General features: G+C 39.9%; 9 protein-coding genes and 3 pseudogenes across 9 annotated transcripts; 8 read left to right on the top strand and 4 right to left on the bottom strand.

The window, feature by feature from the left end:
• The first annotated feature begins 113 nt into the window (after positions 1-113).
• LOC131327518 (pentatricopeptide repeat-containing protein At3g24000, mitochondrial-like) lies at positions 114-1,371 on the top strand. The gene is made up of 2 exons (XM_058360676.1): positions 114-228; positions 839-1,371. Exons 1-2 carry the CDS (start codon positions 114-116, stop codon positions 1,369-1,371), a joined length of 648 nt encoding a protein of 215 aa, XP_058216659.1.
• Positions 1,372-1,893: 522 nt separating this feature from the next.
• On the bottom strand, positions 1,894-2,596 carry LOC131325113 (auxin-responsive protein SAUR23-like). Its single transcript, XM_058357185.1, has one exon. It carries the CDS (start codon positions 2,476-2,478, stop codon positions 2,059-2,061), a length of 420 nt encoding a protein of 139 aa, XP_058213168.1. The 5' UTR covers positions 2,479-2,596; the 3' UTR covers positions 1,894-2,058.
• Positions 2,597-3,561: 965 nt separating this feature from the next.
• LOC131325117 (auxin-responsive protein SAUR21-like) lies at positions 3,562-4,271 on the top strand. Its single transcript, XM_058357190.1, has one exon. The coding sequence runs from the start codon at positions 3,698-3,700 to the stop codon at positions 4,007-4,009; it is 312 nt and encodes a 103-aa protein (XP_058213173.1). The 5' UTR covers positions 3,562-3,697; the 3' UTR covers positions 4,010-4,271.
• Positions 4,272-5,603: 1,332 nt separating this feature from the next.
• LOC131325125 (auxin-responsive protein SAUR21-like) lies at positions 5,604-6,278 on the bottom strand. The gene has a single exon (XM_058357196.1). It carries the CDS (start codon positions 6,142-6,144, stop codon positions 5,842-5,844), a length of 303 nt encoding a protein of 100 aa, XP_058213179.1. The 5' UTR covers positions 6,145-6,278; the 3' UTR covers positions 5,604-5,841.
• Positions 6,279-7,088: 810 nt separating this feature from the next.
• On the top strand, positions 7,089-8,293 carry LOC131325124 (auxin-responsive protein SAUR21-like; annotated as a pseudogene).
• A 1,681-nt stretch (positions 8,294-9,974) lies between these two features.
• On the top strand, positions 9,975-10,697 carry LOC131325116 (auxin-responsive protein SAUR21-like). The gene has a single exon (XM_058357189.1). The coding sequence runs from the start codon at positions 10,221-10,223 to the stop codon at positions 10,533-10,535; it is 315 nt and encodes a 104-aa protein (XP_058213172.1). The 5' UTR covers positions 9,975-10,220; the 3' UTR covers positions 10,536-10,697.
• A 93-nt stretch (positions 10,698-10,790) lies between these two features.
• On the top strand, positions 10,791-12,861 carry LOC131325108 (pentatricopeptide repeat-containing protein At3g12770-like; annotated as a pseudogene).
• Positions 12,862-13,021: 160 nt separating this feature from the next.
• On the bottom strand, positions 13,022-13,588 carry LOC131325126 (auxin-responsive protein SAUR23-like). Its single transcript, XM_058357197.1, has one exon. It carries the CDS (start codon positions 13,469-13,471, stop codon positions 13,169-13,171), a length of 303 nt encoding a protein of 100 aa, XP_058213180.1. The 5' UTR covers positions 13,472-13,588; the 3' UTR covers positions 13,022-13,168.
• A 1,783-nt stretch (positions 13,589-15,371) lies between these two features.
• Positions 15,372-15,995, top strand: LOC131325118 (auxin-responsive protein SAUR21-like). Its single transcript, XM_058357191.1, has one exon. The coding sequence runs from the start codon at positions 15,523-15,525 to the stop codon at positions 15,832-15,834; it is 312 nt and encodes a 103-aa protein (XP_058213174.1). The 5' UTR covers positions 15,372-15,522; the 3' UTR covers positions 15,835-15,995.
• Positions 15,996-17,385: 1,390 nt separating this feature from the next.
• LOC131325129 (auxin-responsive protein SAUR23-like) lies at positions 17,386-17,948 on the bottom strand. Its single transcript, XM_058357201.1, has one exon. The coding sequence runs from the start codon at positions 17,836-17,838 to the stop codon at positions 17,536-17,538; it is 303 nt and encodes a 100-aa protein (XP_058213184.1). The 5' UTR covers positions 17,839-17,948; the 3' UTR covers positions 17,386-17,535.
• A 1,409-nt stretch (positions 17,949-19,357) lies between these two features.
• On the top strand, positions 19,358-20,141 carry LOC131325119 (auxin-responsive protein SAUR21-like). Its single transcript, XM_058357192.1, has one exon. The coding sequence runs from the start codon at positions 19,669-19,671 to the stop codon at positions 19,978-19,980; it is 312 nt and encodes a 103-aa protein (XP_058213175.1). The 5' UTR covers positions 19,358-19,668; the 3' UTR covers positions 19,981-20,141.
• A 341-nt stretch (positions 20,142-20,482) lies between these two features.
• LOC131327516 (pentatricopeptide repeat-containing protein At2g03880, mitochondrial-like) lies at positions 20,483-26,019 on the top strand (annotated as a pseudogene).
• Positions 26,020-26,060: the final 41 nt, after the last annotated feature.

Below are 26,060 nucleotides of genomic sequence, written 5' to 3'. Positions count from 1 at the left end.
GTCCTCCAAAATCCAACGTGTTAACATATCTATCGGTGTTGGATTAAGCTAATTTTCTTGCGACCTCTAATATATGAAAGGTTCTGCCCTTCGGCCATTGTTTTGTACTCAAGATGGGCCCACAACAGTCCAAAACCGAACCAACCACACCGCAGGATTGCGGACTGGATCTGAAATTCCATTTTAGCGAGTCCATTTCTCAGTTCTTCGATCTTGGTTTCCGAAGGGGTATGCTTTCCGGGTTTCTGTCTACATAACTGATTGCATCTTTCCGCTGAGTTTTTGAAGTTCTTTGCTGAGCTTATTTAGATTTCAATTTGTAATTATCGTGTTGGTCATGGCTGTTTAAGTAAGGAATTAACTGAACCATTGAATCAACATGATCTTTGGTTTGGGGCCTTACTTTAAACCAAATCATCTAATATTATAGTTTGAAGTTCCAAAACTCCTACCTATTTTATCATTCTCGTTGGAATTTGTCCCATCGGTTAATTATCACTTCGAAAACGAGTATATGAGTCTGGGTGGCCTCATCCCTTTTTCCAGTTGGTTTTGAGTTGAATGATTTAACAATACTGAATGAAATTTAGACTCTAGAGTAGTATTCTGTCCATGTACCTTTAACAGTGAACTAAGACCATTAACAGTGAATTAAGACCAAACCATTAGTCTTTTGGCTACCCCAATTTATGCCAGGCCAATGCCACTTGCATGTAACACAAACCATTGATGTCTATCTCTCATTTCTTACACCAATGCTCTCAAACTTAGAATCTTAATTCCATAGAGAAACTTCATGCACACCTTCTTAGAACAAGGTTACTATTTCTCTCTTTAGGCCTCCAAACCCAACTCATTTTTACATACAGCAATTGCCTTCACAGAACCCAACTTCAAACTCTCACCAACTTCTTCACCTTGGTCAGCCAAACAAACTCATTATCCTTCAATGCTATGATATTGGATTTTCGTCGAAAATGGTGGACTTTTCTCGCTCTACAAACCTTTGCCTTTACCCATATTAATGGTGTTGATATAGATTCATACGCTCTGTGTAGCTTGTTAACAGCTTCCTCGGATATCAAAGATGTTGAATTTGGTAAACAGTTGCATACCCATGTGATCAAATCGGGTTGGTTATCTAGTGTGTTTGTGGGGAGTGCCCTGATTGATTTTTATGCGAAGTTGTTGCTTATCAATGATGCAGAGGAAATGTTCGACAAAATGCCTTTTAGAAACTCCGTATGTGCAAATGCACTTATGTATGTGAAGTACGGCATGTGGAATGAGATCGAGCAATTCAGGGAGGAGATGAAAGAAAGAGGGCTGGAGAAAGATGTTGGTTGCAGTCAGATAGAGGTCACGAGTTAAATTGGTAACAGCTTGACCAACTTTGCTTATGCATGCTAATATGCTATATCCTTACCCAATTCTATTAGCAAATCACCAAATCCGTCATTCATCCTAATCATTTGTGCTCCACTGAGGTTGGATATGAGCCAACAACGGTTTTCCCATTCCAAGAATGAAGCAAGTGAAGGAAATGGAAGATTTCAAATGCTATAATGATGGTTTGTGCACTTTTGGAAACTTGGGAGTAGAGCCATGAGCTGCTCTAGAAAAGATAGCATCACTCGAGTTCAACTGGCAGGTACGATGGATTCACATTTTCCTTGCTTTAAATCTGTTTTACTTCCAATGTCTTTTGGATTTGATATGCCTTAGCTCATCGAAATAAGACACCTTGTTTTACGAGTTTGTATAGTCCGACTGGGCCAATTCATATGGATTACTTCTGTGTTTTTAGGTTCTTTCTCAAGGATGATGGAGATTGCTGTCAATATTTAGAATTTTTTTATGAGCGTCAATATTTAGATGTTGTACAATAAGTTGAAAACCAAATTTATTTCTAATTTCTCATATAAATAAATGTCTCTTGTTGACAAAATCCTCATACAGGAAAAAGCTATACATTATGTACATGAAACTGGATGTTCCTAATCTACAAAAGTGAGTAATGAAATTTCAATTGCCATAGTTTTGTTCATCCTTCCACTCTCAGACGCCATTCAAAACAGAAGTAAGATTGAGGAAGGTATCTTCTCTGCAAGGAATGGTTAGACCACCCATAGGATGACTGAACCCAAATTCTTCTTCAGCTTTATGTAGCAACTCCTGAAATAAAGGTTGGTTCAAGTATGATATTGGAACCAAAAATCTTTTCTTCTGAATCTCTCCAACATAAACAGCTAAATAGCCTTTAGGGATATGTTCAACACCTGGGGCTGTTTGCCTTGCAGGAAAAATAGATCGCCAAAGAAGGGCCTTAGCCTGAAGAGTTCCAAGAAACCGGATCCCCATGACTTTCGGCAGTAGAGAAAGAAAGAAACAAAATGAAATTTTGAAGAAGAAAGGTCTTTGAGAGAAGAAAATATGAAGACTGGTGTTGGTACTTTGTTGAGCTCCTAAGACACACATATATAGAGAGACAGATAGAGATAGAAAGATAGAGGGAGAATGGTATGTATGCAGCCATACGAATGTGATAGGGAAAGTTTGGTAGGAGAGAAAACTCACAAGGGATCATTACATGGTTATGTCTTCTAATTGAAATGAAGGATGGGGACAATGGAGCTGGAATGTGTTCTGTTGGTACTGTACAACTGAGGAATTGCAAGGTTGAAAGAAGCCTGTATCGACATAGCATGTGAACTTGTTACATTCTGCTAGTAGACCATGTTCTTCAATAGACCCCTTTGGAGACTTCTCCTCACCAAATGTTAGCTGTTACAGTCTTACCCAATACAAGTCCTTCAATTATTGTTATTTTGTTGTATGGTGGCTTTGTTTATCCACCACCTTGGTTCTTTCAACTTTGTCCACAGCAGGATAATTTCTTTGGACCCAATCCATTGCTCGTGGCATGTCCATTAAATTTGATCAACTGTTTTAGGGGAACACAGGAGGGACACGATGGGGACACGACAGGAATTAAATATGTAATTCTTTTAAATTTTATGGGGGTAAAATGTGTATTACTTCAAATTTGATGCTTCATGCTTCTACATATAACTATCTTTCCACTGGTATACAATAAATTTTACTTATTAATGTATTTATTTTTGCTGTGTCCCTTGCCATATCCATGTCCCCATTTTTTTGAAATCTCGTGTCCCATCTCTGTCTCTGTGCTACATAGGATAGCTGTCTATCTTCTAAACATGTACTAATATTGACTGTAGATGATATATCCAATTCTCATACTTCAAAGGAAATGAGATAGTTGGATGTTGGGAGCACTTCTAATCCAACTGGGTTATCTCTTGAATTTTAAGGGGACCATTTTGCAGGGTTCGTCACAAAAAAATATTGTATAGGGAATATGATGGTTTTTAACTAACTTAACAGTTTGGCCTATCTATGTCTCTTAAATTAATGTAAGGATGGATGAGTAGGAAAGCAAAACCATGTGATCCTTCATGTGGTAATGTCCCTCAGTAGACCCCATTCCTAAGCTCCCTTCACCACTCATTCTATACTCCATGCAATTTCTCACATTGCATTCATTTCTATATAAGCATAGCAGTGAGTGTAAAACCAACACAACAAATTCTTCACTTGTGCAAAATTTCAACTTGTTCTGCACATCCTTCACTTCTTTGTCTTGCTTGTTAACTGGATATACCAACTGAAAACAATGGCCATTCATATGCCTTGGATTATGCATGCCAAACAAGTCCTTTGCCGGTCTTCTTTGACAGCAGCAAACAAAGCAGCTTCGTCCTCATCATCAACAGGCATTCCAAAAGGTCATTTTGCAGTTTATATTGGAGAGAGCGAAAAGAAGCGATTCGTGATCCCAGTATCGTACTTGAACGATCCTTCATTTCAAGACTTGTTAGGTCAAGTTGAGGAAGAATATGGATTTCATCATTCAATGGGTGGTCTTACTATTCCATGCAGCGAGGATATCTTCATCTATCTCACTGCTCGATTGGGTGGATCATGATTCTTTGATAGAGAGGACACTTGTTAGCATATTTTGACACACAATTTTGTAAAGCAGCAATTAACCATTTCTTTGTACAAGTCTATTTGTTTCCCTTTGCTAGCCCAAGAAGATTCATGCTTTAGAAGGGGGAACACATACTGCCGGAATATCATAAGGACAGACTAATGACATTTTCTTGAAACGTAAAGGCAAAAGCTTCACGGCTTTGCTGCTGCTTCTTTTCTGGATTTTGTATGGGATTGTGCAGTTTTTGTGTGTATTTCTCAGTTGAATTATTAATGCTATATGTAGTGGGCCGAATCTGGTACAGCATTGGGCCAAGTGTCATGGGCGGATGCACATTGGCCGGACACCCGGCCAAGTCGTCCCTTAGAGCCCACTTCACCAGCCTGTCGCGGGAGCTCAATTGCCCGGACCGAAGGATTTGTGAGTCGTGACCAGCCCATAGTGATGCCTGGGCGTTTAGCTGGAATCCACGTGGCGATATGGTGTCAAGCTCGAACACGTTCGTTCGGCTACATGTGCATCAAGCGTCATGTGTGAGGTTACCTGTTTGATAGAAGTATATAGGAGTGAGATATAGATCTCTCTCAAAACTCCCAAACGAACAAGGCCGTAAATTTGTCCCGATTATAGTTATAGATATCAGGGTGGACCATATCCTTTGTTTGTTTGTTTTTTCGTCCCGGATATAAATCTTCCGGGATATCTTTTATCCCCTGCAGGATTCTTAATTTTGGACAACCCCGTATTACCCAAACAGTAACAAATATCCTTTGGCCCCACCTTCTGTGCCCCTTTTCACGGAGAGAGAGGGAGAGACGTTCTTGGTCTCAGTTTGGAAATCAATCTGATGCCAACAACGAAGAAGACACCGACGCCGAAAAAAGGATCGTGCTACATACCTCATGGGTCATTGATGCCGGCAACAGAAAAGAGTTCCGATTGGCGATCAGAAAGAGAGAGCCGTTCGACGATGTCTCCCAAAAAAATGGAAAACGTCTAATAATATTAATACAGGCTTACAAAGCGCTAGTTTTGAATTGAAAAGACCTCGCATCTTTAACCTGCGAAGTGCCCGGAACAAGGCTTCTCCGACTTTTAGGCCTTTTGCAAACTCATTTGGAAATTACTCTGAGGCGCTAGCAATGAGTCGAATCCAAGTCAACCTTCACCGCAGCCGATCCAGGTTTCGCTCACCGAGACAGCCGGGAGAGGTGTTTTCTCAACTCGGGTGACGGTTGCATGGTTTCTATGTGGGGATCCCTGCTTAGTGCCTGGAACGAATGTCGGAATGTCGATTTCGCTAAATATGCGAAGCATGGCATGCAGAATGATGTTGGGAAATTGAGGGGAGGTGGTGAAAGAAAGAGGGCTGGAGAAAGATGTTGGTTGTAGTCGGATAGAGGTCAAGGGTTCAATTGGTAATAGATTGACCGACTTTGCTTGCGCATGCTATAGCCTCACCCGGTTCTATTACCAAATCACCAAATCCGTCGTTCATCCTAATCCTTTGTGCTCCAACGAGCTTGAAATGAGCCAACAACATTTTTTCGCCATTGCAAGAATGAAGCAAGTAAAGGAAGTGGAAGATTTCAAATGCTGGAATGACAGTTTCTGTATATCGAGACGTTGCACAACAAATTGTATAGGAAATTTTGTTTCTCATTTCTTGTAAAGATAGATTTGTCTCTTTCGTTTTTTCCCCATAACCAACTACACATACATAAAAAAGTTGATGCTATGTACATGGAATTCGATGTTCCTAATCTACAAAAAGTGTCTGTGATGAAATCTCTATCGCCGGAGATTTCTCCCTCTTTCCACTCTCACAATCCATTCAAAACAGAAGTAAGATTGAGGAAGGTATCTTCTCTGCAAGGAATAGTGAGACCACCCATAGGATGACTATACCCAAATTCTTCTTCAGCCTTGTGCAGCAACTCTTGGAACAACGGTTGGTTCAAGTACGATATCGGAACCAAAAACCTTTTCTTTTGAGACTCTCCAACATACACTGCTAAATAGCCTTTTGGGACATGTGCTGCATTGGCAGCTATTTGGCTTGCAGGAAAAATAGACCGGCGAAGAACAACCTTAGCCTGAATAGTAACGAGAAATCGGATTCCCATGATTTTGTATAGAGGAGAAAGAATGAATTAAATGAGATTTTGGAGAATAGAGAAGGCTTTGGAGAGAAGGAAATGTGAAGATTTGTGTTGGTAGTTGGTACTTTGTGAAGCCCCTGTGAACACATATGTATAGATAGGCAGAGAGATAGAGGGAGAATGATGTGTATGCAGCTATATGGATGTCATAGGGAAAGGTTGGTAGGACAGAAAATTCATAATGGAATCATCATCACATGGTTATGTCTTCCCAATTGAAATAAAGGAGAAATTTTTGGGTGCCAGGTGGCCGTGCCCACGTGGTACCCGAGCAGCCCATCCGGGCCGTCCAAAAGTGTATTGGATGGCCCAAATTGAAACCCTCTCTCTCCTCTCGCCCTATCACTCTCTCTCCTTTTTCTCTCTCTTTTTTCTGTCTCCAAATCCGAGCCGTCCAAAACCGAAATGGATGGCCCGGATGTGCTACTCGGGTACCACGTGGTGCCCGATCGGTACCCAAAAATTTCTGGGAATGAAGGGTGGGGACAATGGAGTTGGACTGTGTTCTGTTGGTAGTGTACTGCTTGCCCCACAAAAACTATGATTCAAACTAAACCAGTGGATTTTGATCCAAAGATAATGTCAAGATGGTTTGGTTAGGGACAAAGTTGAGACATCTCATTGTGGTGGATAGACAAATCCACCAAACAGAAAGGAAAAAAAAAAAAAAAACAAATCAAAGACAGTGGAGAAGAAATCTTAGAAGGGGTCTACAAAAGAACATTGACAAAGAGGCATCTCATGCATCTGCCTCCCTAGTGTATCTTCTTGTTTTTTTTCCCATTTATTTTTGCCAACCATCAATTCAACTGGAGAAAGTAAAGTGTCCCAAGTGAGGAGAATTGCCGGATTGACAGAAAGCCTATATCAACCTACCATGTGAACTTTCTGTGTGCAGCTAGTAGACCATGTTCTTCAATGGGCCCCTTTTTGTGTTAAAAATATATCCGGCTCGGATTCCTTGCCGTTATCTGAGTGTCCGATATGGGTACTTCATATATTTTGAAGAATGTACTATGTAAAAGGAAATGAGAGGAGGGAGATGTTGCAAGCACTTCTAATCAAACTGGTTTTAACTCTTTTAGTTTTAAGGGGACCTTTTGTTGGTTTTGTCAACAAAAAAAAAAAGATGTGGTAGGGAATGTGATGGTATCCAACTTACCGACAGTTTGGCCTATCTATTAATGCAAATTCATTTGATGACTGAGTAAGAAAGCAAAACCAAGTGATTGTTCATGTGGTAATGTCTCTCACCAGACCCCATTCCTAATTCCTCTTCACCAGTCATTCCAGACTTACACAATTTTCCCACATATCATTGACCAACTCAAGCTTCAAATCCTTTACTCCTATACAAAACTTCCGTTTGTTCTGCACATCCTTCACTCCTTTTCCTTGTTTGTCAAGTGGGATACTCCGATTGAAAACAATGGCCAATTGTATGCCTCGGATTATGCATGCCAAACAAATCCTTCACCGGTCTTCATTGACAGCAGCAAACAAAGCAGCTTCCTCAACAGCAGCAGATGTTCCAAAGGGCCATCGCTGTTTATATTGGAGAGAGCGAAAAGAAGCGATTCGTGATCCCGATATCCTTCTTGAGCAATCCTTCATTTCAAGACTTGTTAAGCCAAGCTGAGGAAGAATTTGGGTTTGACTATCCAATGGGTGGTCATACTATTCTGTGTAGAGAAGACTTTTTCATCGATCTAGCTTCTCAATTGGGTGGATTATGATTCTGTAAAAGAAGACACGACTTGTTAGCATATTTTGAAAACTCGATTTTGTAAAGCAGTAATTTCCATTTCTGTGGACTGCATTATTTCCCAAGTAGGAAAAAAATGTCGCCCTGAATATCATGAGTAGGGACTAATGACATTATCTTACATTTAACAGCAAACTTTCATGGCTTTGAATTTTTATTTTTTTTTCTGTTTCTGGCGGACCAAGTTCTAGTCTAGTGTTAATCCTCTAATGTGGTCCAGTTTTGGACTCGGGCATTTCGTACCGTTGTGGGCCCATCCCGAGTCCAAAACAACCACTAGAACTGTTCATATTTTAGATGTTGCAAAGAAGTGTGTTTCTTAGGAAAGTTAGCTTGATCGAACAAGCTATGTACACCAATAGCTATGTCAACGGCTTACATGTTTGTTGAAGAAAAAATGAACCACCAAACTTTTATAGTTCAATTTGTCCTCCAAAATCCAACTTGTTAACATATTTATCGGTGTCAGATTGAACTAATTTTCTTGTGACCTCTATTATATGAACAGTTCTGCCCTTATGGTCATTATTTTGTACTCAAGATGGGCCCACAACGGTCTAAAGCCGAACCAACTACACCACAGGATTACGGACTGGATCAGAACTTCCGTTTTCGCTTGTCCATTTCTCAGTTCAAATCTTTATGTTATGGTTTGATCTTGTTTTCTGAAGGGGTATGCTTTCCGGGTTTCTGTCAACATATCTGATTGCATCTTTCCACTGAATTTTTGAAGTTCTTTGCTGAGCTTATTTAGATTTCAATTTGTAATTATCGTGTTGGTCATGGCTGTATAAGTACCAAAAGAACTGAATCATTGAATCAACATGAACTTTTGGTTTGAATTTCCAACCCTCCTACCTAATTTAACATGCTTGTTGGAATTTGTCCCCCATCGGTCAATTATCACTTCGAAAACCAGTACATGAGTCTAGAGTAGTATTCTGTCCATGTACGTTTAACAGTGAACTAAGACCAACCATTAGTCTTTTTGCTACCCCAATTAATGCCAAGCCAATGCCACTTGCATATAACACAAGAGAGATACTTATTCCTGGTGGAGCCATGAATAAGTTGTTCATGGAGGCGGCAAATCTCACCCGTCCATTTTGGCAATCAATGGTCCGGATTTTAAAAAAAACTTTTCCAGCGAAGAGTTTTTTAAAATCCGGACTGTCCAAAACACTTTTGGGCGTGTGCGATTCAGCTCCGTAAAGTATATTTACGGAAATCTCTGTTAAAAAGTTTTCCTCATAACACAAACCATTGATGTCTATCTCTCATTTCGTACAACATTTTTTTGCAGTTGCAAGAACAAAGCAAGTAAAGGAAGTGGAAGATTTCAAATGCTGGAATGATGGTTTCTGTATATCGAGACGTTGCACAACAAATTGTATAGGAAATTTTGTTTCTCATTTCTTGTATAAATAGACTTGTCTCTTTCTTTTTTTCCCCATAACCAACTACTCATACATAAAAAAATTGAGGACAGCGGAGAAGAAATCTGAGAAGGGGTCTACAAAAGAACATTGACAAAGAGGCATCTCATGCATCTGCCTCCCCAGTGTAACTTACATGACTTTATTTTTTCCATTTATTTTTGCCAACCATTAATTCAACTAGAGAAAGTAAAGTGTCCCAAGTGAGGAGAATTGAAAGATTGACAGAATGCCTATATCAACCTACCATGTGAACTTTTGTGTGCAGCTAGTAGACCATGTTCTTCAATGGGCCCCTTTTTTGTGTTAAAAATATATCCAGCTTGGATTCCATGTCCTTATCCGAGTGTCCAATACGGGTACTTTACATATTTTGAAGAATGTATGTAACAAACTCATACTTAAAGGAAATGAAAGGAGGTGGATGTTGCAAGCACTTCTAATCAAACCGGTTTATCTCTTTGAGTTTTAAGGGGGACATTTTGTAGGTTTTGGCAAAAAAAAAAAAAAGAAGGATGTGGTAGGGAATTTGATGTTATCCAACTAACTTACAGTTTGGCCTATCTATTAATGCAAATTCATGTGATGGCTAAGCAAGAAAGCAAAACCATGTGATTGTTCATGTGGCAATGTCACTCAGCAGACCCCATTCCTAATTCCCCTTCACCACTCATTCCAGACTTATACAATTTCCCATATACCATAAACCATCTATATATAAGCATATCAGTAAGTCTAAACCCAACACAAGCTTCAAATCCTTCACTCATATACGAAACTTCCATTACATCCTTCACTCCTTTTCTTGTTTGTCAAGTGGGATACTCCTATCGAAAACGATGGCCATTAGTATGCCTCGGATTATGCATGCCAAACGAGTCCTTCGCCGGTCTTCATTGCCAGCAGCAAACAAAGCAGCTTCCTCAACAGCTGCAGCAGCAGATGTTCCAAAGGGCCATCTTGCTGTTTACGTTGGAGAGAGCGAGAAGAAGCGATTCGTGATCCCAATATCGTACTTGAGTAATCTTTCATTTCAAGACTTGTTAAGCCAAGCTGAGGAAGAATTTGGGTTTGACCATCCAATGGGTGGTCTTACTATTCCATGTAGAGAAGATGTTTTCATCGATCTCGCTTCTCAATTGGGTGGATTGTAATTCTTTGCAAGAAGACACCTTGTTAGCATAATTTGACAACACCATTTTGTAAAGCAGTAATTTCCATTTTTTTGGAAAGCATTATTTCCCAAGGAGGAAAAAAATGTCGGCCAGATTATCATAAGTAGGGACTAATGACATTATCTTACATTTAACAACAAATCTTCAGGGCTTCGAATTTTTTTTTTCCTTCTTTGCTTCCATTGATTCTACTGTTTTTGGCGTCTAGTCTAGTGTTAATCCTCTAGTGTGGTCCAGTTTTGGACTTGGGTGTTTCGTACCGTTGTGGGCCTATCCCGAGTCCAAAACAATCAGCAGAACTGTTCATATTTTAGATGTTGCAAAGAAGTGTGTTTCTTAAGAAAGTTAGCTTGATCGAACACCTATAGCTATGTACACCAATAACTATGTAAACAGCTTACGTTTGTTTGAAGACAAAATGAACCAACCGAATTGTTACAGTTCAATTTGTCCTCCAAATCCAACTTGTTAACATATTTATCGGTGTCAGATTATGCTTCGATCTTGGTTTCTGAAGGGGTATGCTTTCCGGGTTTCTGTCAACATAACTAATTGCATCTTTCCACTGAATCATGGAATCAACATGAACTTTGGTTTGGGGCCTTACTTTTAGTATAAACCAAATCATCTAATATTATAATTTGAATTTCCAAAACTCCTACCTATTTTATAATAGTCTATTTAGTTTTGAGTTGAATACTTTAACAATACTGAATGACATTTAGACTCTAGAGTAGTATTCTGTCCATGTACCTTTAACAGTGAACTAAGACCAAACTAGTCTTTTTGCTACCCTAATTATGTAAAGCCAATGCCACTTGCATATGACACAAACCAATGCTCTCAAAGTAAGAATCTCAATTCCATAAAGAAACTTCAGGCACACCAACTTGGAACAGGCTTACTATTTCTCTCCCTTGGCCTCCACACCCAACTCATTTTCACATACATGCCTTCCCATAACCCACCTTCAACCTCTCGCCAACTTCTTCACCTGATCAACCAAACAAACCCATTATCCTTTAATGCTTTCATATCGGATTTTCGTAGAAAAGGGTGGCCTTTTCTCGCCCTACAAACCTTTGCCTTTACCCACATCAATGGGGTTGATATAGACTCATATGCTCTGTGTAGCTCGTTAACGGTTTCCTCTAATATCAAAGATGTTGAATTTGATAAAGAGTTGCATACCCATGTGATCAAATCGGTTGGTTATCTAGTGTGTTTGTGGGGTGTGCCCTGATTGATTTTTATGCGGAAATTGTTGCTTATCAATGATGCAATGGAACTGTTCGACGAAATGCCTTCTAGAAACTCAGTATGTGCAAATGCACTTTTGTCGAGTTATGATGAGGCTGAATTGTGGGTTGAGGGACTTGAACTTATTCGAAAGATGCCAATTTCGAACTTGAATTATGATAACTTCACTTTATCGGCTGCTTTACGTGCGTGTGCTGGACTATATGCAATTGAATTGGGTGGACAGGTGCAAGAAAAAATCATTCGTACCATTCCCAATGTGAAAGGTGATGTCTTTTTGCAGAGTTCATTGATTGAAATGTATGTTAAGTGTGGGCTGGTACAGAAAGCTAAACTGGTCCTTAGTGGCGGGGTTAGTATCGAAGGAGAGAGGAAGAGGGATGTTGTTCTGTGGACTTCAATGCTCGGTGTATATGGCAGAATGTGCATTTTAAAGAAGTGGTTAGATTGTACAAAGAAATGCTGACGGAGGGGATCAAACCAAATGGGTGGCATTTGTGACTGTAGTCTCTGCTTGTGGTCACACAGGCCAAGATAATCTCGGGATCGATATTTTGAATCTATGGTTTCTGATTTGTATTGGATCCAACTCCGGAGCACTTTAGTTGCCTAATTGATTTGCTATGTCGAGCTGGTGAGTTGGAAAAGGCATGGAAGCTGGTAAATGAGATGCCAGATAAAGCAAATGGTCGTTGCACAGTTTCTATGTGGGGATATCCCTGCTCAGCGCCTGCTACGAATGTGGGAATGTCGATTTGGCTAAATTGGCCGCTCAAAGGGCCCATGAATTGGATTGTAAAAATGAAGGGATTTACATTTTGCTATCGAATATGTATGCGAAGTACGGCATGGGGAATGAGATTGAGCAATTGAGGGAGGAGATGAAAGAAAGAGGGCTGGAGAAAGATATTGGTTGTAGTCGGATTGAGTTCACAAGTTAAATTGGTAACAGCTCGACCAACTTAGCTTATGCATGCTAATATTCTATATCCTTGCCCAATTGGGGGAGGAGATGAAAGAAATAAGATACCTTGTTTTACGAGTTTATATAGTCTGACAGGGCCTTAAGAAGCTCTCATTTCAATCCGTTGACATAATTTCTCATTTTCCAAGATTGGTGATGACGATTCGTGGATTAGTTTTATGTTCTTAGTTTCTTTCTCAAGGATGATGGAGATTGCTGTTGCTATTGAGATGCTGCATAATAAATTGAACTAGATATTCTGTTTCTCATAAAAATAGAGTTGTCCCTTTTTGCCATCACAAACTTCTCATACAGAAACAAAAAATGTCATCTACATGGAAATGGACGTTCCTAATCTACAAAAGCATCTATGATGAATTCTCCACTCTCATAGTCCATTCAAAACAGAAGTAAGATTGAGGAAGGTATCTTCTCTGCAAGGAATAGTGATACCACCCATAGGATGACTATACCCAAATTCTTCTTCAGCCTTGTGTAGCAACTCTTGGAACAAAGGTTGGTTCAAGTATGATATTGGAACCAAAAACCTTTTCTTCTGAGACTCTCCAACATAAACTGCTAAATAGCCTTTTGGGACATGTGCAACATTGGGAGCTGTTTGGCTTGCATGAAAAATTGACCGGCGAAGAAGAGCCTTTGCTTGAAGATTGCCAAGAAGTCGGATTCCCATGACTTTTTGGAGAAGATAAAGAAAGAAACTTAATGATATTTCGAAGAAGAGAAAAAGGGCTTTGAAAGAAGAAAATGTGAAAACTTGTGTTGGTACTTTGTCAATCCTCTAACACACACATATATAGAGAGAGACAGGTAAATATAGAGAGATAGAGGGGGAATGTTGTGTATGCAGCCATATGAATGTGATAGGGAAAGGTTGGTAGGAGAGAAAACTTGCAAGAGATCATCACATGGTTATGTCTTCCCAATTGAAATTAAAGGTGGGGACAATGGAGTTGGAATGTGTTCTGTTGGTAGTATCCTGCTTACCCCAAAAAACTTTGATTCAAACTAAACCAATGGATTTGATCCAAAGATAATGTCAAGATGGTTTGCTTGGGGACAAAGTTGAGACATCCTCTGTGGTGGATAAACAAATCTACCAAACAAAAAAACCCAATGGAAGATTGTGACTAGTGAGTCCCAAATGAGGGGAATTGCGATATTGACAGAAGCTACCATGTGAACTTGTAATATGTTGCTAGTAGACCATGTTCTTCAATGGGCCCCTTGTTATAGAATTCTCACCACCACTTGTTACCAAAAACAAAATCTTTTATTTCAATCCGACCCAGTGATTTGAAACCAAGTACTTGTGGGGTGCAAGGAGTATACCACTGCTTGCTGGTATAACTACAAGCAAAATACAATGATGATGACAGATTTCAAAAAATCTCAACATGTACTAATTTCAAAACCGAACGAATTCGGACCTTGTGTGAGCCTAACTTATATGATCGGTTTGATTGCTATACATCATCGAGCGGAAAAATCAACACTGTCAAATACTCCTCCACTCCTTCGCTTCTTACAAGATGGCCATGTTGAGGGACTTGAACTTGTTCAAAAGATGCCCATGTTGAACTTGAATTTTTGAGAATTTCACTCTATCGGCTGCTATGTCCGTGTGCTGGACTATGTGCTATTGAATTGGGTGGACAGGTGCACTCAAACATGATTTGTATGGTTACCAACATTTAAGTCCGAGCACTCGCCGCTCGCTTTGTTATCAGGTATTCATCCAGACGTGGCTCACCCTCGTGCACCTAACCGTCTGGTTCTTTAGATCATATTGGGCGCAGTCCTAAGCGGTAACCGCTCATGCCGAGCACCAACGATGAAATTCGGGCGACCGCCCTGCCCAAATTTTAAAATTTATTTCGAATCATGATAGTTTTTGTCTTAGAAATGTTAAAATTATAAGAGTTTGTCTGCCCAACGGTTTTAAATAAAAATATAACATCTGCTACCTATAGCTATAAGGAACAATTAATTGTTATATACCACAATGCATAGCATCTCAAGGACACATGGATACGCTGAAATGTTCAAAATTGTTAGTATATTTCTTTAATTTGTCCAACAAATTGTGTTTACAAGGTGCCTTGGAGCATTTCATGCATACTGTAGGAGTTTCATGACAATTGGAATCGTAAAAAATACACTTTTCGGGTGAATGTCAAACTAAATACTATGTCAGAACATGGATCCCGTAGCTTTATCCGAATATGAGTACCGGCGGCACGGAGATTTGGGTCATTTAGAAGGATCCATGTAACACAGATGCTTATGTTAATGAGAGGAGTTGGATGGTGTAAGCACTTCTAATCCAACCGGATTATCTCTTGAATTTTAAGGGGACCCTGTTGAAGGTTTTGTCACAAAATGTGGTAGGGATATGGTGGTTTCCGACTAACTTATAGTACTCTGGCCTATCTTTTAATGCAATTTCATGTTATCGCTGAGTAGGAAAACAAAACCATGTGATTCTTCTTGTGGTGTTTTCTTTAAGTAGACCCCATCCTTGATTACACTTAACCACTCACTCTAGTTTTCATGTAATTTTCCACATACCATTGATCATCTCTATATATAAGCATATCGGTGAGTCTAAAACCAACACAACACAAGCTTCAAATTCTTCGATCACTTGTAAACTTTCACAGATTCTGCACCTCCTTTGCTTCATTTTCTTGTTTGTCAAGTGGGATACTCCAATTGAAAACAATGGCAATTCGTATGCCTCAGATTATGCATGCCAAACAAGTCCTTCGCTGGTCTTCATTGACAGCAGCAAACAAAGCAGCTTCCTCAACAGCAGCAGCAGATGTTCCAAAGGGCCATTTCGCTGTTTATGTTGGAGAGAGCGAAAAGAAGCGATTCGTGATACCGATATCGTACTTGAGCAATCCTTCATTTCAAGACTTGTTAAGCCAAGCTGAGGAAGAATTTGGGTTTGACCATCCAATGGGTGGTCTTACTATTCCATGTAGAGAAGACATTTTCATCGATCTCGCTTCTCAATTGGGTGGATTATGATTCTGTAAAAGAAGACACGACTTGTTAGTATAATTTGACAACACCATTTTGTAAAGCAGTAATTGCCATTTTTATGGACAGCATTATTTCCCGAGGAAAAAAATGTCGGCTGGAATATCATAAGTAGGGACTAATGACATTATATTACATTTAACAGCAAACCTTCATGGCTTTGAATTTTTTTTAATCTTGTTTGCTTCCATGGATTCCACCGTTTTTGGCAGACCAAGTTCTAGTCTAGTGTTAATCCTCTAGTGTGGTCTAGTTTTGGACTTGGGTGTTTCATACCATTGTGGGCCCATCCCGAGTCCAAAACAATCACTAGAACTGTTCATATTTTAGATGTCGCAAAGAAGTGTGTTTCTTAAGCAAGTTAGCTTTATCGAACACCAATAGCTATGTCAGTTGAAATCTTTACGTTATGCTTCGATCTTGGTTTCTAAGGGGTATGGTTTCCAGGTTTCTGTCAACATAACTGATTGCATCTTTCCACTGAATTTTTTAACATGGTGCATTTCAATTTGTAATTATCATACTGTTCATGGCTGTTTAAGTAAGAAAAGAACTGAATCATTGAATCAACATGAACTTTGGTTTGGGGCTTACTTTTAGTTTAAACCAAATCATCTAATAATTTGTCTCCCATAAGTTAGTTTTCACTTCGAAAACCAGTATATGAGTCTGGGTGGCTTGTCCCTCATTTCCAATTAGTTTTGAGTTGAATGCTTTAACAATACTGAACGAAATTTAGACTCTAGAGTAGTATTCACTCCATGTTCCTTTAACAGTGAACTAAGACCAAACCATTAGTCTTTTTGCAACCCCAATTTATGCCAAGCCAATGCCACTTGCATATAACACAAACCATTGATGTCTATCTCTCATTTCTTGCACCAATGCTCTCAAACTAAGAATCTTAATTCCATAAAGAAACTTCATGCACACCTACTTAGAACAGGCTTACTATTTCTATCTTTAGGCCTCCAAACTCAACTCATTTTTACATACAGCACTTGCCTTCGCAGAAACCGCCTTCAAACTCTCACCAACTTCTTCACCTTCATCAACCCATCAAACCCATTATACGTTAATGCTTTGTGCTCCACTGAGGAAGAATATGAGCCATCAACGGTTTTCCCATTCCAAGAATGAAGCAAGTGAAGAAAATGGAAGATTTCAAATGCTAGAATGATGGTTTGTGCATATTTGGAACTTGGGAGTAGAGCCATGAGCTGCTCTAGCAAAGAGAGCATCACTCAAGTTCAACCGGGAAATGATGGGTACGATGGATTCACATTTTCCTTCCTTTAAATCTGTTTTACTTCCAATGTCTTTTGGATTTGATATGCCTTAGCTCATAGAAATAAGACACCTTTTTTTGCGAGTTTGTATACTCTGACTGGGCCTTAAGAAGCTCTCATTTCAATCCGTTGACATAATTTCTCATATTCCAAGATTGGTGATGAGTATTTGTGGATTAGTTTTATGTTTTGAGGTTCTTTCTCAAGGATGATAGAGATTGCTGTTGATATTGAGATGCTGCACAATAAATTGAACTATATATTCTGTGTCTCATTTCTCATATGAATAGAGTTTTCCCTTTCTGCCATCAATAACTTCTCATACAGAAACAAAAAATGTCATCTACATGGAAATGGACTTTCCTAATCTACAAAAGCGTCTATGATGAATTCTCCACTCTCAAAAGCCATTCAAAACAGAAGTAAGATTGAGGAAGGTATCTTCTCTGCAAGGAATAGTGAGACCACCCATAGGATGACTATACCCAAATTCTTCTTCAGCCTTATGGAGCAACTCTTGGAACAAAGGTTGATTCAAGTATGATATTGGAACCAAAAACCTTTTCTTTTGAGACTCTCCAACATAAACTGCTAAATAGCCTTTTGGGACATGTGCAACATTGGGAGCTGTTTGGCTTGCATGAAAAATAGACCGGCGAAGAAGAGCCTTTGCATGAAGATTGCCAAGAATTCGGATTCCCATGACTTTTTGGAGAAGATAAAGAAAGAAACTCAAGGAGATTTTGAAGAAGAGAAAAAGGGCTTTGAAAGAAGAAAATGTGAAGACTTGTGTTAGTACTTTGTCGAGCCTCTAACACAGAGAGAGAGAGAGAGAGAGAGAGAGAGAGAGAGAGAGAGAGAGAGAGAGAGAGAGAGAGAGAGAGAGAGAGGTAAATATAGAGAGATACAGGGGAAAGGTTGTGTATGCAGCCATATGAATGTGATAGGGAAAGGTTGGTAGGAGAGAAAACTTGCAAGAGATCATCACATGGTTATGTCTTCCCAATTGAAATTAAAGGTGGGGACAATGGAGTTGGAATGTGCTCTGTTGGTAGTCTGCTGCTTACCCCACAATACTTTGATTCAAACTAAACCAGTGGATTTGATCCAAAGATAATGTCAAGGTTGTTTGATCAGGGACAAAATTGAGACATCTACCAAACAAAAAAACCAAATGTAAGATAGTGGTGAAGAAGTCTGGGAAGGGTCCACACAAGGACATTGAGAAACTAAAGAGTCCCAAATGAGGGGAGTTGCAAGATTGACAGAGCTGCCATGTGAACTTGTAATATGCTGCTAGTAGACCATGTTCTTCAATGGGCCCCAAGTTATAGAATTCTCACCACCACTTGTTACCAAAAACAAAATCCTTTATTTCAATCCGTACTTGTGGGGTTCAAGGAGTATACCACTGCTTGCTGGTATAACTACAAGCAAAATACAATGATGATGACAGATTTCAATAAATGGTGGTTTGTCTTCTTAGCATGTGCTAATTTCGAAACTGAACCAATTTGGACCTTGGGCAAGCCTAACTTATATGATCAGTTTGATTGCTAGCATCATTGGGCAGAAAAATTAACGCAGTCAAATACTCCTCCACTCCTTCCCTTTTTACAAGATGCCCATGTTGAGGGACTTGAACTCGTTAAAAATTGACATCTTCAAAAAAAAAAAAAAAACTTCTTAAAAAGATGCCCAAGTTGAACACTTGAACTTGAATTTTGAGAATTTCACTTTATCGGCTGCTATGTCTGTGTGCTGGACTATATGCTATCGAATTGGGTGGACAGGTGCATGCAAACATGACTCGTATGGTTCCCAACATTTAAGTCCGACCGCTCGCCGCTCAGTTTATTATCAGGTCCAACCGACGGCCAATCACATGATTCATGCAAACTTGGCTCACCCTTTTGCACCTAACCGTCTGGTTCTAACCCTTGTGCACCTAACCGTCTGGTTTTATATATCATATTAGGCGTCAGTCCAAGCGGTTACCGCTCGTGCCGAGCACCAACTATGAACTGAGGGGCGGATGAGACCAGGCGACCGCCCTGCCCAAATTTCAAAATTTCTTTATAATCATGATAGTTTTGTCACAAAATGAGAGGAGTTGGGTGGTGTAAGCACTTCTAATCCAACTGGGTTATCTCTTGAATTTTAAGGGGACCCTTTTGTAGGTTTTGTCACAAAATGTGGTAGGGATATGGTGGTTTCCAACTAACTTATAGTACTCTGGCCTATCTTTTAATGCAATTTCATGTGATCGCTGAGTAGGAAAACAAAACCATGTGATTCTTCATGTGGTGTTTTCTTTAAGTAGACCCCATCCTTGATTACCCTTAACCACTCACTCTAGTTTTCATGTAATTTTCCACATACCATTGATCCTCTATATATAACCATATCGGTGAGTCTAAAACCAACACAACACAAGCTTCAAATTCTTCTATCACATGTAAACTTTCACAGATTCTGCACCTACTTTGCTTCATTTTCTTGTTTGTCAAGTGGGAAACTCCAATTGAAAACAATGGCCATTCGTATGCCTCGGATTATGCATGCCAAACAAGTCCTTCGCCGGTCTTCATTGACAGGAGCAAACAAAGCAGCTTCCTCAACAGCAGCTGCAGATGTTCCGAAGGGCCATTTTGCTGTTTATGTTGGAGAGAGCGAAAAGAAGCGATTCGTGATCCCAATATCGTACTTGAGCAATCCTTCATTTCAAGACTTGTTAAGCCAAGCCGAGGAAGAATTTGGGTTTGACCATTCAGTGGGTGGTCTTACTATTCCATGTAGAGAAGACATTTTCATCGATCTCGCTTCTCAATTGGGTGGATTATGATTCTTTGCAAGAAGACACCTTGTTAGCATAATTTGACAACAACATTTTGTAAAGCAGTAATTACCATTTTTATGGACAGCATTATTTCCCAAGGAGGAAAAAATGTCGGCCGGAATATCATAAGTTGGGACGAATGACATTATCTTACATTTAACTGCAAACCTTCATGGCTTTGAATTTTTTTTTTTTTTCCTCGTTTTTGGCGGACCGAGTTCTAGTCTAGTAGTGTTAATCCTCTAGTGTGGTCCAGTTTTGGATTTGGGTGTTTCGTACCATTGTGGGCCCATCCTTAGTTCAACACAATCAGCAGAACTGTTCATATTTTAGATGTTGCAAACGGACCCGAGGACCCTGCCGAGCGGGTGCCGAGTGGCCAACCGGCTGTTCATCTCGAAATCAACCGCCCAGATCAAAACATCTTTTTTCTTTTCCTTTTCTTTTTTTTTAAATCCGTTCGGTATGTTTGCAACCGGGCCATCCAAAACACTTTTGGACGGCCGAGATGCACTCGGCACCCCTACCAAGCAAGGTCTTCCGGTGCGTTGCAAACTTGCAAAGAAGTGTGTTCCTTAAGAAAGTTGGATTGATCGAACACCAACAGCTATGTACACCAATAGCTATGTCAACAGCAACGGATCAAAGGGGATATCATGGGGCTTGGTATCCTCGGTATACCTAAAAGTTTTTTCTCGTGCCTTAGTTGAAGACAAAATGAACTTTTACAGTTCAATTTGTCCTCCAAAATCCAACTTGTTAACATATCTATCGGTGTTGGATTAAGCTAATTTTCCTGCGACCTCTAATATATGAACGGTTCTGCCCTTTTGGTCATTGTTTTGTACTCAAGATGGGCCCACAACGGTCCAAAACCGAACCAACCAAACCGCAGGATTACGAACTGGATCAGAACTTTCGGTTTTTGTTAGGGTTTTCCAAGAAAAATCGAGAACCATGAAACCGGTATGGACCGAACCGATCCGTGCCTTTTGGATTTTGTCCGTAGATTAATGGTCCGGACACGGATTCAAAAATTAAAAAATCGTGAGATACGGATTAGGATTGGATTTTTATTTCAAACCCGTGGATTCACTGAACCGGACCGTGAGATATTTAAAAAAAAATATGTGTGTAATATTTATAAATAATTATAATTTTACTAACTGTTAAGTATATCATCAACATACAACAGTAAATAAACAAATGAACCATCTGAAAGTTTTCAAAAATACACACAATTGTCATACTCACTTCTTGAATATGACTGGCTTATCATAAATGTATCAAACTGCTTATACCACTGCCTAGGGGATTGTTTGAGGCCATATAAAGACTTACGAAGTAAACAAACGTGATCCTCCTTACCAGAAATAACAAATCCCTCAGGCTGACGCATATAAATCTATTCCTCAAGCTCGCCATGCAAAAACGCAGTTTTGACATCAAGTTGCTCTAACTCAAGATCATAACATGCAACAATAGCAAGTAAAGTGCGAATGGAACTATGTTTTACAACTAGTGAAAATACCTCATTGTAGTCAACACCTTCCTTCTGGCTGTATCCTTTCGCCACTAGCCGAGCTTTAAACCGAGCGTCTTCTACCCCTAGAATACCTGGTTTGCGCTTGAAGACCCACTTGTATCCAACAATCCTTTTCCCTTTCAGCGGTTCTACTAACTCCAATGTCTGATTCTTCTGAAGAGACTCAATCTCCTCATTCATAGCAACAAACCACTCTGCAGACTCAGCACTCAAAATAGCTTCTGTATAGCTTGAAGGCTTCTCATACTCAACTGTTTCAGCAACTGATAAAGCATAGGCCACCATCTCAGAATAAACCGAATACCTTTCAGGAGGCCAAATCTTCCTCCTTGGCCTATCTCTAGCAATAGTGCGTGGTTGCTCAACTAATGCATCAACCTCTGTGTCTGAACTCTTGAACTCCTTTTCAATTGGCTTCTCAATGTGCTTTTTCTCTGAGTCAGAAGATTCACTCAAAAACTCCACCTACTTTGGAACACTATGTTCCTGAACTATATCATCAACCTGCTTAGACCCCTTAATCAGATAATTTTCATCAAAAGTCACATCTTTACTGATCAAAAACTTCAAATCATCAGAGCACCATAACCTGTACCCTTTGACACCTGCTGCATAACCCAAGAAAATACACTTCTTGGCCTGTGGCTCCAATTTACCTTCATTCACATGAGCGTAAGCTGGACACCCAAAAACACGCAACACAGAATAATCAGTCGGATGACTTAACCATACCTCAAACGGAGTCTTACACTTAGTAGCAGTCGACGGAGACCTGTTCACCAAATAGCATGCTGTGGAAACGGCTTCAGCCCAAAATTCTTTGCCCAATCCGGAATACAACGTACCTTCTCCAAAAGAGTCATGTTCATTCATTCAGCCACACCATTTTGCTGAGGGGTTTTTCTCACTATGTGATGCCTCACAATGCCCTCATCACTGCAAAATCTATCAAACTCGCCAAGACAAAACTCCATACCATTATCAGTTCCCAAATGTTTTATTTTCTTATCAGTCTGATTCTCAATCAAAGTTTTAAACTGTTTGAATGTATTAAAGGCGTCACTCTTATGTTTCAACATAAACACTCAAACCTTACGAGAGAAATCATCGATAATACTCATAAAATATCGAAAATCACCTTTAGAAGTTACCTCTGCGGGACCCCAAAGATCCGAGTGAAAATAATCCACCGTGCATTTGGTGCGATGAACAGCTGTACTGAATTTTACCCTGCGCTGTTTGTCGTAGACACAATGCTCACAGAAATCTAGCTTCTCAATTTTCTGGCCACATAGCAAACCCTGTTTACTCAAAACTGTCATCCCCCTATCACTCATATGCCCAAGGCGCATATGCCACAAACGAGTCAAGTCTGAATCTGAAACCTTGGATGAAGCAACCGTTGCTGCAGCACCTATAACTGTACTGCACTGGAGTGTATAGAGGTTACCACGCTTCTAACCCTTCATCAGTACTAATGCACCTCTTGAGATTTTCAAAACTCCACCTTCACCGAGGAATTTGCAACCATGAGAATCAAGAGCACCCAGGGATATAAGATTTTTCTTCAAATCCGGAACATGTCGAACCTCAGATAAAGTCCTAACAATACCGTCATGCATCATAAACTGAATCGTTCCAAAACCAACAGTCTTACAGGTCATGTTGTTGCCCATCAAAACTGTACCACCATTGACCGTATCATAAGTAGAAAATCACTCTCTATGCGGACACATGTGGTATGAACATCCAGAATCTAGAACCCACTCGGTATTAAAGCGAGAATCGCCTCTATAACTGATAACACATTATCTGACTCATCTGAACTTTCAGCAATTCCAGCAATTACTTTACCCCCTTTCTGATCTTCTTTTTCCTTCTCCTTGAGTTTTAAACAATCACTTTTCCAATGCCCGGGTTTCTTGCAATAATTGCACTTTCCCTTCTTCTTATTTGATGACCTGGATCTTCCCCTATTACTCGACTCCACCCTTTCTGTTGTTCTTTCCCTAACAAACAAACCCTCCGCATGTGCATCACCCTCACCTGACACTTTTTTCCTCAATTCTTTCGAATATAGGCTGGCCTTAACATCCTCCATAGATATCGTGTTTTTGTCATACAATAGGGTTGTAACAAAGTGTTCATACGAAAGTGGTAAAGAACATAGCAAAATTAGGGCTTGGTCCTCATCCTCAATTTTACTATCAATATTTTTCAGATCCATAATAATACGATTGAACTCGTCTAAATGATCCTTAACAGGTATACCTTCCCGCATACGAAACGTATAAAGACGTTGTTTGAGATATAACCTGTTGGTGAGCGACTTCGTCATATATATGCCTTCCAACTTCAGCCAAATTCCTGCTGCTGAAGTTTCTTCTTCCACCTCGCGAAGAACATCATCTGCCAGACTCAACTGAATAGAACTCAGAGCTTTGGCATTCGTATCATCCCAATCTTCCTCTTTAATTCCAGAACTAGTCTTGCCTGACAAAGCCTTGTGCAATCCTTGTTGGGTTAACAAAGCCTTCATTTTTACTCTCCAAAAACTGAAACTGCTGCTCTACCCATCAAATTTCGCAATCTCGAATTTAGCCGCCATAGCCACAATCGGAAACGAAACCCTAGTTTTTGCAACCTAAGGCTCTGATACCAGTTTGTTGTAACGAACGCTATGAATGCAAGCTAAGAACGAGAAATTGAAAACTTAACAAGAAATCACAAAGACACAAGATATACGTGGTTCCCCAAGATGGGTACGTCCACGGGCGAGGAGAGAGAGGATTCACTAACCAACGTGAAGAAGAGATACAAAGAGCCGGCTATAATCCGTAACTCTAAAAAGGCCACAATATAAGAGCCCAAAAGATAATTCCTAGAAGTCCCCAAAAGCCCTATTTATAATAAGCTACAAAAACGAAAACAACATAATTAACCAATGTGGGACTAAAGAATACAAGGCATTCCTAACAAGTTGCATACCCTTGTGATCAAATCGGGTTGGTCATCGAGTGTGTTTGTGGGGAGTGCCCTGATTGAATTTTACGCGAAATTGTTGCTTATCAATGATGCAGCGGAACTGTTCGATGAAATGCCTTTTAGAAACTCAGTATGTGCAAATGCACTTTTGTCAGGTAGTGCTGAGGCTGAATTGTGGGTTGAAGGACCTTATTAAAAAGATGCCAATGTTGAACATGAATTATGATAACTTCACTTTTTCGGCTGCTTTACGTGCATGTGCTGGACCATATGCAATGGAATTGGGTGGACAGGTGCATGCGAAAATCATTCGTACGGTTCCTAATGTGGGAGGTGATGTCTTTTTGCAGAGTTCATTGATTGAAAGGTATGGTAAGTGTGGGCTTGTACAGAAAGCTAAACAGGTTTTTAGTATGGTGGGGTTTGGACCGGAAGGAGAGAGGAAGAGGGATATTGTTCTGTGGACTTCAATGCTCGGTGTATACGGCAGCAATGGTCATTTTAAAGAAGTGGTTAGATTGTACGAAGAAATGCTGACGGAGGGGATCAAAGCAAATGGGGTGGCATTTGTGACTGTCGTCTCTGCTTGTGGTCACACAGGCCAAGTGAATCTCGGGATCAAGTATTTTGAATCTATGGTTTCTGATTTTGGATTGGATCCAACTCCGGAGCACTATAGTTGCCTAATTGATTTGCTATGTTGAGCTGGTGAGTTGGAAAAGGCATGGAAGGTGGTAAATGAGATGCCATATAAAGCAAATGGTTGTGGCACGGTTTCTATGTGGGTTGAGCTGGTGAGTTGGAAAAAGCATGGAAGGTGGTAAATGAGATGCCATATAAAGCAAATGGTTGTTGCACGGTTTCTATGTGGGGATCCCTGCTCAGCGCCTGCTACAAATGTGGGAATGTCGATTTGGCTAAATTGGCTGCTCAAAGGGCCCTTGAATTGGATTGTCAAAACGAAGGGATTTATGTTTTGCTATCGAATATGTATGCGAAGTACAGCATGTGCAATGAGATTGAGCAATTGAGGGAGGAGATGAAAGAAAGAGGGCTGGGAAAAGATGTTGGTTGTAGTCAGATAGAGGTCACGACTTAAATTGGTAGTAACAGCTTGACCAACTTTGCTTTTGCATGCTAATATGCTATATCCTTGCCCAATTCTATTACCAAATCACCAAAGCCGTCATTCATCCTAATCATTTGTGCTCCACTAAGGTTGAATATGAGCCAACAACGGTTTTCCATTCCAAGAATGTAGCAAGTGAAGGAAATGGAAGATTTCAAAAGCTGGAATGATGGTTTGTGCATATTTGGAAACTTGGGAGTAGAGCCATGAGCTGCTCTAGCAAAGAGAGCATCACTCGAGTTCAACCGGGAAATGATTGGTACGATGGATTCACATTTTCCTTCCTTTAAATCTGTTTTACTTCCAATGTCTTTTGGATTTGATATGCCTTAGCACGTCAAGAAATAAGACACCATGTTATATGACTTCGTATAGTCTGACTGGGCCTTAAGAAGCTCTCATTTCAATCCGTTGACATAATTTGTC

Source organism: Rhododendron vialii, chromosome 5a (assembly GCF_030253575.1).
Source record: "Rhododendron vialii isolate Sample 1 chromosome 5a, ASM3025357v1".
Lineage (NCBI taxonomy): Eukaryota > Viridiplantae > Streptophyta > Magnoliopsida > Ericales > Ericaceae > Rhododendron > Rhododendron vialii.
Note: the sequence above shows the minus strand (reverse complement) of the source record. Positions and strands in the feature narration are given on the sequence as shown.